The 14,809-nt window shown below is 41.8% G+C and overlaps 5 protein-coding genes across 5 annotated transcripts; 2 read left to right on the plus strand and 3 right to left on the minus strand.

The window, feature by feature from the left end:
- Window positions 1–249: 249 nt before the first annotated feature.
- BCR41DRAFT_312128 (fungal-specific transcription factor domain-domain-containing protein) lies at window positions 250–1,791 on the minus strand (the record flags this gene model as incomplete). The annotated part of the gene is made up of 2 exons (XM_022021071.1): window positions 250–1,068; window positions 1,186–1,791. The coding sequence occupies 2 exons, from the start codon at window positions 1,789–1,791 to the stop codon at window positions 250–252; spliced, it is 1,425 nt and encodes a 474-aa protein (XP_021877212.1).
- A 3,444-nt stretch (window positions 1,792–5,235) lies between these two features.
- Window positions 5,236–6,396, minus strand: BCR41DRAFT_425412 (ubiquitin-related domain-containing protein). Its single transcript, XM_022030585.1, has 3 exons — window positions 6,164–6,396; window positions 5,988–6,042; window positions 5,236–5,870 (listed from the first exon to the last, which is right to left on the minus strand). Exons 1-3 carry the CDS (start codon window positions 6,281–6,283, stop codon window positions 5,284–5,286), a joined length of 762 nt encoding a protein of 253 aa, XP_021877213.1. The 5' UTR covers window positions 6,284–6,396; the 3' UTR covers window positions 5,236–5,283.
- Window positions 6,397–8,438: 2,042 nt separating this feature from the next.
- On the plus strand, window positions 8,439–9,409 carry BCR41DRAFT_176625 (hypothetical protein). Its single transcript, XM_022019738.1, has 2 exons — window positions 8,439–8,642; window positions 8,788–9,409. Exons 1-2 carry the CDS (start codon window positions 8,475–8,477, stop codon window positions 9,283–9,285), a joined length of 666 nt encoding a protein of 221 aa, XP_021877214.1. The 5' UTR covers window positions 8,439–8,474; the 3' UTR covers window positions 9,286–9,409.
- A 405-nt stretch (window positions 9,410–9,814) lies between these two features.
- On the minus strand, window positions 9,815–12,329 carry BCR41DRAFT_361623 (tyrosine-tRNA ligase). The gene is made up of 9 exons (XM_022025569.1): window positions 12,139–12,329; window positions 11,856–12,003; window positions 11,452–11,744; window positions 11,179–11,293; window positions 10,812–11,057; window positions 10,592–10,690; window positions 10,442–10,508; window positions 10,144–10,332; window positions 9,815–10,049 (listed from the first exon to the last, which is right to left on the minus strand). The coding sequence occupies exons 1-9, from the start codon at window positions 12,303–12,305 to the stop codon at window positions 9,877–9,879; spliced, it is 1,497 nt and encodes a 498-aa protein (XP_021877215.1). The 5' UTR covers window positions 12,306–12,329; the 3' UTR covers window positions 9,815–9,876.
- A 15-nt stretch (window positions 12,330–12,344) lies between these two features.
- BCR41DRAFT_389507 (hypothetical protein) lies at window positions 12,345–13,319 on the plus strand (the record flags this gene model as incomplete). The annotated part of the gene is made up of 4 exons (XM_022028129.1): window positions 12,345–12,368; window positions 12,690–12,784; window positions 12,837–13,056; window positions 13,104–13,319. 4 exons carry the CDS (start codon window positions 12,345–12,347, stop codon window positions 13,221–13,223), a joined length of 459 nt encoding a protein of 152 aa, XP_021877216.1. The 3' UTR covers window positions 13,224–13,319.
- Between the last annotated feature and the right edge of the window lie 1,490 nt (window positions 13,320–14,809).

Genomic DNA, 14,809 nt, shown 5'->3' on the forward strand with positions numbered 1-14,809 from the left:
GAATTGCGGCCCATGGGCTCTGCGTGCTGAATTCCTGTTGGCTGATAATATCCCATGATCTGATCTATATCAAACGCAAACGATTGTTCTTTGGGGATAACCAAAGCTGAAGGGGGGAGCTCAAGCTCTGCAAGGTTGATATTGTTGCTATTATTCATTGCTACTGCTGGATCTGCGCCATTACGTATGGTATATTTGAATCCTATATTTTTACACAACGATTAAAACAAATTCACCTCAAAATGTATTTTATACAAAAAAGTTTTTTTTTTTTTTTTTTTTTTTTTTTTGATCTTCAGATTTCATACCTTCAACGGAGCATGGCAACTCAATATTGCGCGACTTCAGCAGATTCTTAATGTTATTTCCACACCATTTCCCACTAATCCAAACATCTTCAATCACGTTCAGACAGCGGAGAGTCTCAACTGTTCGTAGTTTTGCCGAAGCAGCCAAAACTGGATCCAAGCTCGTACAGTTATTAATATGAACTAAACCTGCCGTAAAAAAAATAAATACCGCCATATGAAGCAAACATTTTAACCTAGGCACGTCTCTATGTTCATCTGTAGTCCGCATCAAATTGCTAGCAATCTCAATCGTATTATTGGCGGCAGACGTGCAGATCGAAAGCGAGATTGTCCAGTCATTGGTGTTATGAGGAGACTGATGGCTGTATGGCCGATGCAACAGAATTAGAGTTGCATAAAACATCATGTGCAATGTACTAACAAACGTCCCAGGTTCCTGCTGCACAGATCGAAACTGTAAATGTGGTGGAAGCGTCAGAAGCCAGTCCGTCAGCTCCTTATCAAGCTGTTCCAGCGGCGCAGGGTTGGTCATAGATAAACTGGACAAAGAAGAGGCCTTTGAGAGTGGACTATAAAGACTGACCAAGACTCTGCCCATGATCCTTGTCAACGATGCCAAGTATACGAAATTCTTTTCCGAATGTGGCGAGGGTCCTGTCAGCATAATAGGTGCATTGTCCAAACGGTACTCTAGCAGAGTATTCTCTTCATCGATACCCTCAGGATACGTTGCATCCACGTCGTGTTCGTTGATGCCCTATGGAAAACAGGGAGCCGGAAGCCCATTGTAGGTTTTAGCAGGGTAACATGGATGCATTGGTATATAGAAGCATGGTTTGTCACAACCAAATAGAATTGTGTGTGAAGTCAATACCTGTGGCCCGCCGAATGTGGCTGAGACGAGGCGATCCGCCACGAAACACGCCCACCAAATACGATTCCTTTCCTCTCGATCCAGTGCGGGCATATGTGGATTCAATTTCATACAATCTCGATGCAAGCCCAGATGCTGTGCCATTCGGATCGCAAGTCCAATGAACATCCATGCACGATATCCGCCACCGGTTCCCATTTGCTGATACGAAAGTATGACCAAACCACCAACACAATACATGTCTGGAGCATCATAGATGGTGTCAAGGATAGCCTTTGCCTTTTCTGCAAATTTGACCCCTATCGTCTGCGGTTTAGTTGGGTCAGTTCTGAAGGAAAGATCATCTGAAAATCGAGAAGCTAATGCAAAGATACTATTGAGCACAAAGAGGAATGATGGTGAATAGTCTCGATTCTGCAGACGTTTCAGAAACTTGGACCACACGAAGACAGGGGCGAATGGGTGAACGTAAATGAAGTAGAGGTTAAGAAGTTTGGTCATGACTTCTGGTGATGGCAAATCTGGGTTTTCAACAAATTTGCGGGCTTCTGGTTGCTCTCGTTCCCGTATTGAATAGCCACCCCAGTGTCGGCGATTATAAAACATTGGTGAAGATTTGCCCACATAGCGCTCAATTCCTTTATGATCCAGCGTCAAGTGTCCCATATCTTCTTCCAAATCATCGACTTCAGCCATTGATGGCGTGTTCAAGTTAAATTTTGGTAAATGATCGACAGATGGTGAACGTTCTGTGAGATCGCTTAGCTGAGAGTGTTCTGATCCTAAATTAGGTGACGGAGAGTTGAAAGCTTGGAAAGTGGTATCCCTTAATGAGTGAATGGAGCTGATCAGCTGGGGATCAACAATGTGCTGCTGAATATCATTAGAATGTGTCTGTGATGGTATTTCAGGACTTTGGCTCATGCCTTGATGAAAGATTGGCTGTTGCTGTTGCTGTTGTATTGAAGTATTTTCTGTATGAAATGACTGAGCTGGGTACTGTTGCTGCTGCTCTATAACGAGCTCGGGTGTAGGCTGTTGTTGTTGTTCTTCTCCTTGAAGATCTTGCTCTGGTTTCTGTAAAGAGGGTTTGACATTGCTTTTCGTGGATTTCCGCCGCCTCGTCTTTGGTGTAGTAGTTATGGAAGATGCAATACTAGAGGATTGTACCCCTGCTTCACTGCTTGAGCTCTCAGCTTTCTCGTCTTCTGCCGGTCCACCAACCATGACCTCCATACGGTGCAAGCGATCCTCGACTGCATTGGTATGTCCTGAATATCGGAAATAATTAGGTCGTATAACATTGTGCATTAATAAGTAGGACAAAGAAAGAAAGAAAGAAAGAAAGAAAAAAAAAAAACGTCCTAGTTTGTTCGTATCACATACGTCCAGCGCCTTTTGGTGGGCCTCTTTTCTTGGTTGGATCTAGATACAAGCCTGAAGAAGAAAAAAGAAAAAAAAAAAGGTAATACCAAAGCATATAGTTTAAGTAAAGACAGACTACCATTTGGGATTGTAAAGGGAATTAGTAGATGGGTGCAGACAAAAGCACATACATGGAATTTGAAGGATTTCACAACTGGTGCAGACGTCCGCTTTTGCGTCTATAGGACATCAACAATCATAGTCTTATTAGCCATATTAATGCTCAAGTGGATCAACTGAGTAATTGATGTCAATAGAGCAAAGTATAGATGATGCTTTTGTATACCTACCACACTTGATTTTCTTTCTTTAAAAAATAAATCAATAAAATGGGTAAATGAAAATCATCTTGGCGTATCTCCAATGCTCAAATTATCGTAATTTACAACTTACTTTCTACAGTTGTCACAGGCTATGTTCCATCCATTTCCGTCCAAATTATGAAAAAAGAGCCATATTAAGACAAATAATTTTTTTTAGCTGAGTAATCATTTCATGGAGACCATCTGGCGCCACATATCAAAGTGGCTCAGCATTCACATTCATCTCAACCTATCTGTCCAACAAAGCAATTGTACTTATATACCTTTGGTCACCCGCTGACGCTCCTTGTGCTCGTCTTTAGACATGGTGTTGAGGCTATGCTGTACTGCGGATAATATAACCAAAGCTTGATTGATGATAAGTTACGCTTGCTGTCAATAAGAACAAAAAAAAAAAAAAAGGAGCAATAGATTCAAAGGAGAATTGTGTCCGTTGTGCAACACGATTTTTTTTGATGTTGAGTGTGGGAGTATCGGGAGATACGACTCTGCGCACTACCAGGATAATGTAAAAGAATATGCCTTCACTTCGAAAGGCGGGTAGCAACATCAATTCAGAACAATTATATTGCTGTGCATTGGCGGGGTGTAGAGATGAACAAACCAGACCATTGCTCCATTGCTTTTGCATCATCGCCATCTCTTCATTCCCTTCAATGAGGAAACATGACAATTGAACTGATTCAAAGAAAATAAAAAAAAAAAAAAAAAAAAAAAATGGTTTATTTACCAACAAGTATGAAAAGTGATTAATGAGGGCTTTGTCTCGATTGATTCGATTTGATATGATCCGTAATAAGCAAGTAATCGTCCGTGGTAAGAAAGAAAAAAGAAGAGGATTCTCTGAAGAAAGAAAGAAAGAAAGAAAGGAAGAAAGAAAGAGAAAGAAAAAAAAAAAAATGGAGAGGGGTCGTGCACAAGAAAGACAAAGACGGAGCAGATGGAAGGGAAAGACAAAAAAAAAAAAAAAAAAAATAGATAGAAAACATAAAAGCACGGTACGAGGATGAAGTTGGGCTATGAGAGAGCAAAGAGCAGAAAGGCAGCATGAACAGAGACAACAGAACGCGGACATGACTATGGACATGGACATGGATATGGGGCAACAGACAAACATGTTCTACAGATCTTCGACAAAATCAAATAATGACAGATATTCAAAAATAGACATGCCAACTTTGTGAAAGACAAAAAAATGCCCCTTTTCTCAAAACTACTTCTGTAGAGGCAGCTTGTTTTACACTTTACCGGATCCCGGCATTGCCTTGCTTCTTGATCCTTCATTTTTCCTGGTTCTTCTTTTGATTCATTGAGCAGCTGATTCAAGCAAATGTCTCTGAAATCAAACTCGAATAGATTCATGGAGCATCACCCCTCACTCTATTACTCGATCATTGGCACTTGACGTTTGATACTTTGGCATTGTTGAAAACGAGCAGAGGGGATGGTAATGACATGATTATTATCATATTGTATTTCCAATTCTGAAAAGTCAGATGGACAAAAAAAGTTCAATTGTGGCATGCATCTGATAGTTATCCACCCACAATAGGGTATCTCCTTGCCATCACCAACGCATAAAATAAAAAAGGATATCTCAGACACCTGATCTCTTTTTTATATTTCCTCTCCACACAATGCACACAATCAGCGACCTGTTGGACAGCTCTTTTTATTTATTTATTTATTTATTTATCTACTTAACTTTGTTTAAATTCTTTCTTGGCAAAAACGTACTCTTCATTGTCAATTACTCCAATTCATGAACCAAGAGGACGTTCGTTCTCTCTATTCTTTCCTCTTCATATTATATACATCTATATCTTGAAGTAGAAGAGATGGTATCCGGTCATCATCTTCATCAAACGTAATAAACTATCTTTATGGCCTGGAGCCCTCCTTTTCTTGATTTGTTTAAAGATTCAGTCCATCAGGGGGACATTCCCCGATATTACTAATTACTTGAAGGATTAAGCTGCTCAATCAAATTACGCCTCTTTCTACGATCTCCCTTGATAATTTATAATTGAAGGGTTCGAGAGTGATTAATTTATTCACAGATAATTAAGTGAAGAGATATTGCTCATAATCCTATTAGTTTGAAAACATTTTTCTAATTAATAGCATAATATTTATATACATGTATGAACTTCAGAAGTGGCCATGTGGCCTTTTTGTACAAATATGGAAAGATCCTGTTGGTATTAAAATTAGCAAATCATGTGATCAAGGCAGGCGCAGGGAAAAACATTTAAGCATCTTTACCGCTGTAATTCACAGATGCATGCTTTGATAGACATTTGTTTGTTATAATTAAGAAAGAAAGAAGATATTTCCTTGTCTCTTATTTTTATTTCTTTACAATTTCTTTCTCAATATCCTTTGTTGCCGCATTGCCAACTAAGTCACGGTATTGGCCTAAGAAGCCTTTAGTCATCAAGGCTGCATCCTCTTTAGAACCCAGTTTATCCCTCAATTGACTGTTCAGCCAGTACCAAAACTCGGCTTCCTTTGCAATAGCTGTACCTTTCTCTGAAAGTCCCCTATATGAGGTTAATAGGGGCTTTTTAGTTGTTGATGCTTGTGTTGGGGTTCCTGCATTTTCAGACTCTTGAGTAGCGGCGACAGCAGTAGCTGAAGATGAGAGAGATGTAGGTGCTGTAGCCGCGTCTGCTGTTACTGAAGTTCCTTCAGCTGCTGCAGCGGAAGTACCACCAGCCTTTGAAAACAGATGAACAACTGACCCTGTCATGAGACCATAATCCTCTAAACTCTTGCTATCCACCAATGCTTTTCCTTTGAGTACTAATCTCTGAGCTGCAACCTCAATCCCAGACTTGGCCTGAAAAGCCTGCTTCAGATCTGCAATTGTTCCTTGTGCCGGAACACTGACCGTCCACTGTCCTGATTTGAGCGATTTGATTGTCACTTGGATATCTAACATTACAAACCAATACCATAATAGGTACACGCGATTTAATATCAATGGTATTTTGATACACCATTGAGGGACAATGTTCATAGCCCAAATATTGAGGGGGAAAAAAAAAATACCTCCTTCTGGAGCCCCGGCTTTCACGGGCTTGGCAGGCCTTTCGAAAGTGGCTCTCTACAGTTAAGAGGAAAAAAAAAAAAAAAAAAAAAAAACATATCGGAAAGGAATATATGATTCGTATACTCAGGTTTTCAAGAGTTCCTAGCGCTCATGCTTATTTTTATATTTGTTTTACCTTTGAAGTCCAATTGGGTGCAAGGCCAGGGGGAATGTAGTCAGCAGGGAATTTGGTAGACTGACCTGCATAGACAGCCAGGACCTGGGAGATGAAAAGAGATTCCTCGGCGGATGACATTGCTAGTTCAATTCGATGATTTTTGGACTTTAATCTTCTTTAGTACTTTGGACAAGTTTGATGAGCTCAAAAGAAGCTCTGAGAAAAAAATAGGGAAGCGCTGTGGTCACGTGGCGAAACCTAAATCGCTTTTTTGTCGCGTAATGTATTTACGGCCTGCTGCTGCTGCTAGAAAATGGTATCTAAGATAATATTGGGGGTATGCAGACGTAATGTTATCCCTGAAGAAGCGTTTACTTTTACGGCATTCAAGAGGGAGCTGAGAAGCACATGATAATGAGTGGTGCTGAACCAGATTGTAGATTGTATCTGCTACGCACTGGCCCTGTGGAGAACAACACTTTTTTCATTTCATTTAATCTCCTCCCCTTATTTTCACTTTTTGCCAGCCGAGGCACATGCACATCAATATCTCGGCGTGACCCCCCTCCAAACAATGGTTGAATGTGCCTTCTTCTGTGTATTGATCGACTCAATCATCGTCTAAGTTAGTCAGGAGCTATAAAAGATAGGTCAAATACATTTTGCTTTCTTCTTCCTCCTTCCATCAGTCCACCAGGCCATACTTCTAATCCATTACTTCCAGCTTCCCACTCTGCCCTTGGAACCAATAATAAAAATATGACATCTGTCCAAAGCGATATCAAGTACTCTCGAACAGGGGCTCCTATCCCGCCCCTCACTAATCCTGAGCAGGGCCTTGTGGAGAACAATGGAGCCGAGGCTATCCCTGGCGATGTCAATATGTCCCCTCTGCAAGCAGCACATGCGGCACAACAACAAAGCCAACAAAAGCCTCAGCCGTTCCCTGCGCCTTCCTTCCTTCAACGAGCCTATCTCAAGGGAGTCCTCTACAAGCCGCAGGATATTGTGTTTCTCGTGTGTCTCATCACTTCAGCGCTCTGGGCTATAATCCGACTTCATTGCATCGAACTGCCCTTTTTGGTCATCACGCGGTTCAAGTACCCAACCAAACAATATCCCCTCGGCTGGACATGGTGGTGGACCGTTGTTATGGCTCTCTTGCGTTCAGTGGGGCCACAGCTACAGACCATTGGGCAATTACGCTTCACGGGCTTGTTTGTGGAAGGATTTATACCAATTCAAGCAGCGTTGGTTCGAAACGTGAGAATAGATAAAAACATCCAATTTAAGGTGAAGTTGGATGTACTCCTGAGACCCGAGCGCGCTAGCTTGGCACAACTTCGCAAGCAACTGAAGGATCGGGGGCATTCAGACGATGTGATGAATCCAAGTCAGGGGTATCTTGAGTCTATGCATTTACCCATGCTTAGCCCCTATCGCTTGCCAAACATGCCTGAAGAAGTTGGCCAGCTAGACAATATTGAAGAAGGCACCTATACTCTAAGAGGCGAATGGATCGAGGCTTTACCGATCAAGGGCGATAAACGACCTAAAAGTTCAACTGTAATACTTTATTTCCATGGTGGGGGCTACGCCTTCTTATCACCAGCCTCACATCGTGACTTCTTGTGTCGATTGGCAAAGGACATTGGGCCTGGTACAAGAGTCTTCTCGGTGGACTATCGTATGGGCCCTGAGCATCCCTTTCCAGCCGCCATCCACGATGCATTTGCGGCTTACTTGTATCTAGTGGAGCCTGGCCATGAGGCTTTAATCCTCGATGGTGACAAGGAAGCAAGGCCATTTATGGATCATGTGCCCGTGGACCCAAGAGATATTGTCGTGGCAGGTGATTCCGCAGGCGGCAACCTTACGGCAGCATTCATGTTGTATTTAGCTAAATATGTTCAACCATGCACCTCTCCCAAATATGTGATGCCGCACGCAAGCATTCTGATCTCGGTGAGTAGAAATACATGTTTTAAGAAGTGACTATGAGGTCCCTGATGTCTGTAGTTGTTTCCTGATAAAGTCCTTTCCGACAACTCAATGACTTTAGGGATGGACTGATCCTACATCATCGCTGCCAGCAGCAAATAACAATGACTGGTACTGCTACTGTCCCGGACCCATCGGCTCCATCCCTTTTAACAAGGAAGCTTATTTTTCACATAACAAGGTAGGTTTCTGGCTACTTTCTCCATAAACATATAATGTATAAATTTTGTACATATTTACCGGCTATCTTGGACGGAGACTGAGGGCTAAAAGGCTATTCTGTTCTTAATGTTCCTTTTCTTTTCTTTTCATTTTGTGGCGGAAAAAGATGAATTACGCTTGCAATTATATCTGTGGTGATCCCGAGACCTGCCCAAACCCACGAAACGCGCTTGGAAAAGCACGAAAATGGGAGTGGTACTCTCATTTAGCTCAACATCCTCTGGTTTCCCCAGTCCATCGAGCCGATCTCTCTGGATTAACAAATACTCTTCTGGTAAGTATAAATACATCAGTGTTGAGCTATCTACTACAATAGTGGCCTGCTGAACCTTCCTTTTTTTTTTTTTTTTTTTTTTTTTTTCTTTTTCTTTTTCTTTTTTTTTTTCTTTTTCTTTATCTTTATCTGGAACGTCATTCAGCAAACTGCAACGCATGATCGACAGATTGACGACAGTCGCCTGTACGCCCACCGTCTCGGTTTGGAAAACCCAGATAAATTAGTGCGTATTGAGGTGTATAAAAACATGGTTCATGTCCATCACGTCTTCTCAGTGCTAGAGTTTGCAGCTGTGGCTAGGAGGAATATTGCCCGATTCATTGACCGATCAAGACACTACCGTGATTTTGAAGAAGGAAATGAAGAGAGTAAAGGTAACAGAGCGCAAGAAACAGAAACCGGGGGTAGCAATGACAATAGCAATAGTATCAATGACAGCAAGAATGCTCAGCGTGCTATTGCGCTTCAAAAGGTGGAGCGCAAATACGTGAGCTTAGGTATGGTCAATCATAAATCAACAGTTGACGGTGTTGAGTGGGTTGCATTAGATTATCCTAACAAGGAGGTGGCCAAGGACGAAGGATGGCCTATGAGTGTCTTGACCAAGAGCTGGCCACCGAACGACACGCATGAGGAGTGAATAAAAACCTTAAAAACCTCCCCTTTACAGACCGGTCTGTGATAAATGGAACTGGGTTATGGCCAGCGCCGCCTGGACTTTAGGAGAACAAAATACATATATAGTTGCCAAATAAAATTCTTATTTAGACATACCAGAGCTGCGTATGTTGAATATAACAAGGTCGTTTTGCAGATTTTTGTGCAAGCAGCCGTAACATCCGACCATAGCATTAATTTGATTACGAGATTGAGTGATGCCATGGCTGTCCTCGTGAGGCCCAGCATTTCTTCAAGCACCGCATATAATAATCGTCAGCACCAACGAATTCAAAACTTCATCGATATGGCCTCATTGTCGTCTAGATATAGTTAATCCTACTACATGTACGGAGCACTCCACATGTCCCAGTTTTTCTAACAGCCTCACGTGTGCGTAGTCGCATCGAAGGTGTGGGTGTGTTATAAATTTACTAAATCAACCAAAAGACAGTGCTGCGTACTCTTTTTTTTTTTTTTTTTTTTTTTTTTTTTGACAACACATGAGAAGTTCCGTCTAAAAGATGTATACTTTATTTTTATAAACATGATAAATTATTCAAAATTGACTCTTCTAGTTTGAAGCAGGCACTGCGGCTTTGAGTAGCTTGTAGTTACTTTTTCCAGATCGAAGTACACAGACTGCGCCATCTATCCAATCCCTCTCAACGATGTGGTATGTTGTATCTGTCATCTTGACATTGTTGATGTAAAATCCACCAGACTTGATTAGCTTCTTGGCTTCAGCTGAAAGAAAGATAATAGATAGAAAATATCTGGGTGAGTGGGTAGGTCAAACATCGTACAGATAACATAAAACTTGGTCTTACAGCAAAATTACATTTTGAGGAACATAATCCGGACTCTACTGCAACACGATCTACGCTCATATCCATAATGTCGGACTTGGTTAGAGATATCATTCGTGAATCATGCTCAAATGCATCGATCAGCTCTTGTCCCTTAAGCTTGTCCAATGATGAACCAAACAAAACATGGGTTGCGAGCAAAGCCTTAGGTACAGCATCAACTAACACCGTATAGAAAAGAGGGATGATAAAATAAAACGGTCAAGTTAGAAGTGCCATGATTGCACGAGAAGAACCATATTTTGGACTTCCGAGTCAATTTGAACATACCACCGTGAACCAGCTCAGTAGTTTCCCTGGCAAGAGTATGTTGAGCATGACGTTTTTCAGGTTCTGTCTGTTTACGAAACACAAAAAAATATATGTTTATCAATTCAACTTTTTCTTAAAAAAAAAAAAAAAAAAATATAAATGGCCTACATTGTGCTCATTCATCACTGCTTGGATCTGGTCCGTGTTCAATAATGTGAAGTAGTGCAAGTAACGTTCTACATCTGCATCAGCTGTCTTGACAAAAAACTGTGGAACGGAGCAAATTAATCCTTAAAGAGTAGATAGCGGGAAGCATTGAAAGTATATTGTACTTTGAACCGACGAATAAACAGATACATCAATAGTATCTCCATTAGTTACACTATACCTGATAAAAGTCGAAAAGGCTAGTCATTCTTTCGTCCAACCAAACAGCATTGCCTGCACTCTTTCCAAACTTCTCCCCTGTGGCAGTAGTAAGCAAAGGGATTGTGAGTCCATAAGCGCTGTCAGCAATCGTCCCGTGGCCATCCTTGCTACTTTCAATAATGACCTGCTCCTTCGCGGTTTTCTTCTTCTTGTGGATCAAATCAATGCCTGCTGTTATGTTTCCCCACTGATCGCTTCCACCCAGCTATTTTCATCCCGGTAACATATAAAAAAGGAAAAGGTAGCCAACAAAATGTGAGCTTACTCCATCAAATAGATCAGAAGAGCAAAAAAAAAAAAAAAAAAAAAAAAAAAAAAACACACACCTGGATCCTACAACCGTCTTCATGATAAAGATGCCAAAAATCGTACGCCTGTAGCAATTGATATGAGAATTCTGTGAAGCTGATACCCTGAGGACTCTCCAACCTAGATTTCACACTAGAAACACATGTATGGGCATTGAAAGTTGGATATGCAGGCCGTCAGGCCGTCAGTCTATCAATGTTGTACTTTCACAGGCAACAATAACAAAAAAAAAAGAAGAGATTTAAGAGATGGGCAAATAAAACAGTGTAGTTCAAGTTAGTCATTGTTACCTATCCCTGGCAATCATAGTTCCGACTCTGGCATAGCGGCCAATGTCAGCCAAGAAATCAAGAGCAGACAATTTCCCAAACCAGGTCTTGTTATTGACCACTTTGACATGCCCACCACTAGAGCCCTGGATCGAATACCCACGTCTTTCAGCATAAGCTCTTCCACGCTTGAAGAATTGTTGAAATTGAGCGTCAATTCCTGCTACATTCTTGGCCAACGTTGCCGCAGACATGGGTTGACGCTCAGTGCTTTTGCCCGATGGATCACCTATTGAACCAGTCGCCCCACCGACCTATTATGGCGTCAATATCCATGATTAGCTCTTGGATATATCTTAAAAAATTGGTGATTGACTCGTTATGACTATTCCTATTCTTTTTGGCTTAGGACGCCATTATCATACCAATCCGATGGTCGTGTGGCCTTTGATGTGAAAATGAAGTAAGCCGAGCAATGTCACTAGATTCCCGAGATGGAGGCTGCTGGCAGTAGGGTCAACTCCACAGTAAATAGCTGTAGGACCTTTATCAACATGGTTAATCAGATCTGCACTGGATTGCGCAAATATAAAAAAAAATAATCCAGATATTGGGTAAGAACAGATCCAAAGTGAAGGAAGTTTCAGAGAATCGATTGATTTTATTCAGCGATGATCCATTGTGTCACCTCTAAACAATTAATGGTACCTCGTCATAGCAGCAACTAAACCACGTTTCTGCAACTCCAAAACAGGATTCCTGTTAACGTGAGCCGCCACAGACGAAGTAAATCGGAGAGCCGTTGCATGCTTTTGGAAATTTACCCGCGAGGGATTGCTTGTCCATTGTCTTGTGAACGCCGTGAATGTGCGCATGACCTGCACTGATCTTTAAGGAAGGAGCGAATAGCAAACATGTTCGGAGAGTTTTGGTGGCTGGTCTAATACGCCACTAAAATGTGAAATCACGAGATCTTCAAAATATCAAATGAAATTGTTGCATTACTTAGACAATTGCAAAAGAGAAAAATCCTCAGGAACAGGGTTTGAACGTCATTCATTGCCAATTCAACATCAAAGCATGGGGAAATAAGATTTGACGTTTAATCCATAATGATGAATAGCATGTATGATTTCGTTCAGCCTAGACTGCAGCGTCGTGATCCAATTCAATCCGACCATTTTTATTCCTCAAGATTCCATATTTTAAGATTGATATTCGTTCACTAGTCCCTTCTTTGCTCCTGTTATATTAAATAGTGCCTTATGGAGTTCCCAAGAGCTGCTCAAAGACATATAAGGCCCTCCATCGTCCCTTCCGCTAGTCTCGATCAGGAACTGAGGCTTGTTGGAGAGTATAATCTGAAATAGGTATGAGATTTGGCGCATTGACTATACTCTGTCCAGTATCCGTCGTGCTCGTGAGCTGTTGCCATTGATGGACAAGGGCCCTCGTCGTTCCTCCGGGGGCAACGTCTTGATGTCCATTGATGTGTTAGATTACTCCTTGGCCTTGAAGATTGAGGACTTCTTGGAGCGTCATCTCCAGACCCAGGTCTTCAAGCTCGATTTTGCCAAATCCATCCATCACGCCTGTGTCTTGATCCGTCAGCGCCACATCCGTGTCGTAAGCAGGTCACCGACATCTCCTTCATCATCTGCCTTGAATCTTAGAAGCACATTGACTTTTCTTTGACCTCCTCATTTGGTGGTGGACATGCTGACCATGTCAAGAGAAAGCGTGCTGCTGTTACCGCAAGCAGGAGTGATGATGTTGAGGAGAAGGACGAGTAAAATATTTCTAATATCTAGTATATAGTCTTTCGAGTAATTTTTCCGACATTCAAATAAAAGTGAATATGAAAGAGAAAAGTCGAAAGAATGAGGGGTTTTTACAAAGGTAAGACAATGAGACGTTAAGGAAAAATCAGGTCAAGGTTTGTACTTTTTTTTTTTTTTTTTTTTTTTTGGACGCGTCTCGCGTTTTGCGGTCACAATACCTCTTTTTTTGGGGGCTACTTTGCCTCATCTGATCGGTAACTTGCTCATTATTCTCCATTCCCTATTTTACTTCCTCTTTTATTCTTTCTTATCTCTCTTCCCCCCAATATAGCGCTTATTCACTCTTTATACTCTATCAAGTAGTGAGCTTAACAACAATAAAGCAACGGTTTACAACAGATTAGGGACATAAAATTCGAATGATCAACTCTGTTGCATGGACCATGGCCCGTCGGTCTGTCTCATCTCCACGGCTATTCTACACCTATTCCGCTTCCTCGGCTTTTCCAGAAATCCGCCCCCGTAGCAGCCTTATCGCCTCGTCAGAAGTAGCTTCTACAGCTCCAATTCGTGTTAATACGCCAAACTGCCGTCAAACCCCTTCAATACCACCATCACGCTCGTGCTCGCGCTCTCTCAAGTCATCCTCAGGCTTAACTGCAAAGGTGTGCTTCAGCCCTAGACCCATACCAATCCTCCAGCAACAGCAACGACAGCAGCACACTTTATTTTCTATGCTTCCAACCGAGGTAATTGCTCCATTATCTAACCCCTTAGCAAATTAGTACCATTGGAAATAAAAGAAATGAGGAAAAAGCTCTCAATCATTGAGTTCAATAGTAACAACATAAAGTTATAACTTTCATCCAATATTTCCAGCAAAGACCAAATATCTCGACAGTTTTCTCACGGCCCCTACTGCGCTTACAACAGCAACAACCAATCATGCAACATCATCGACATTTCTGTGTGACACACCCTCATTCCAATCCTCTGTATCTCATAAATATTACGGCTGCAACAACAGGTTCAAGCTTAAAAGTCTTGATCCCATCCCCCCCACCTTTTCATCTCGCTTCATCATCATTACTGCCCGCACCATTGTATCCATCATACAGCCAGGGAAGTCGTCCGCAAATCCGAGCTTTCAGCATGAGTCCAAAGCATGGATATGCGCAACCATACTTCGCGATGCAGAACTCACAAGGCGATACATTAAGGATTCATCTTACTAAATCTCGCGATTTTGTCGGTATCCGGTCCACACGTTGCCAACGAAAACATAATCAGGACAGATACAAGGTTCTGGTCCTTAATCCACCAACATATCCTTCTGATCTATCGCCAGAAAGTAAGAATGGTCCAGCTACTAGCCAAACCAATGAGAACAATCTTAGCAACAGCAACAGCAACGGCACTAATAATAAAGTCGATACGGCTACGGACTCCAACAGCAGCAATCATCATCATACTACGCTTAGGAGTACAGGAGGAACACAAATGGATGCAGATCACAAAACACTTTTTTACTTTTCAATCTTTGATGGCCACGGTGGATCACACACAGCTGATTACTTGATGGCTCATCTGGATGAATA

This window comes from Lobosporangium transversale (genome assembly GCF_002105155.1).
Source record: "Lobosporangium transversale strain NRRL 3116 chromosome Unknown BCR41scaffold_49, whole genome shotgun sequence".
NCBI lineage: Eukaryota > Fungi > Mortierellomycota > Mortierellomycetes > Mortierellales > Mortierellaceae > Lobosporangium > Lobosporangium transversale.

What these genes read in the sequence shown, in the direction of transcription:
- BCR41DRAFT_361623 (XM_022025569.1), bottom strand. Translation starts at nt 12,305, where the DNA reads ATGCGCACATTCACGGCGTTCACAAGACAATGGACAAGCAATCCCTCG. An exon ending in TTAGTTGCTGCTATGACGAG is followed by an intron (nt 12,004 to 12,138) that starts GTACCATTAATT and finishes TGCGCAATCCAG; the next exon opens with TGCAGATCTGATTAACCATG. An exon ending in GCCTTTTCGACTTTTATCAG is followed by an intron (nt 10,691 to 10,811) that starts GTATAGTGTAAC and finishes TCCGTTCCACAG; the next exon opens with TTTTTTGTCAAGACAGCTGA.
- BCR41DRAFT_425412 (XM_022030585.1), bottom strand. Translation starts at nt 6,283, where the DNA reads ATGTCATCCGCCGAGGAATCTCTTTTCATCTCCCAGGTCCTGGCTGTC. An exon ending in CACCCAATTGGACTTCAAAG is followed by an intron (nt 6,043 to 6,163) that starts GTAAAACAAATA and finishes TCTTAACTGTAG; the next exon opens with AGAGCCACTTTCGAAAGGCC. An exon ending in AGCCGGGGCTCCAGAAGGAG is followed by an intron (nt 5,871 to 5,987) that starts GTATTTTTTTTT and finishes TTGTAATGTTAG; the next exon opens with ATATCCAAGTGACAATCAAA.
- BCR41DRAFT_176625 (XM_022019738.1), top strand. Translation starts at nt 8,475, where the DNA reads ATGAATTACGCTTGCAATTATATCTGTGGTGATCCCGAGACCTGCCCA. An exon ending in GATTAACAAATACTCTTCTG is followed by an intron (nt 8,643 to 8,787) that starts GTAAGTATAAAT and finishes AACGTCATTCAG; the next exon opens with CAAACTGCAACGCATGATCG.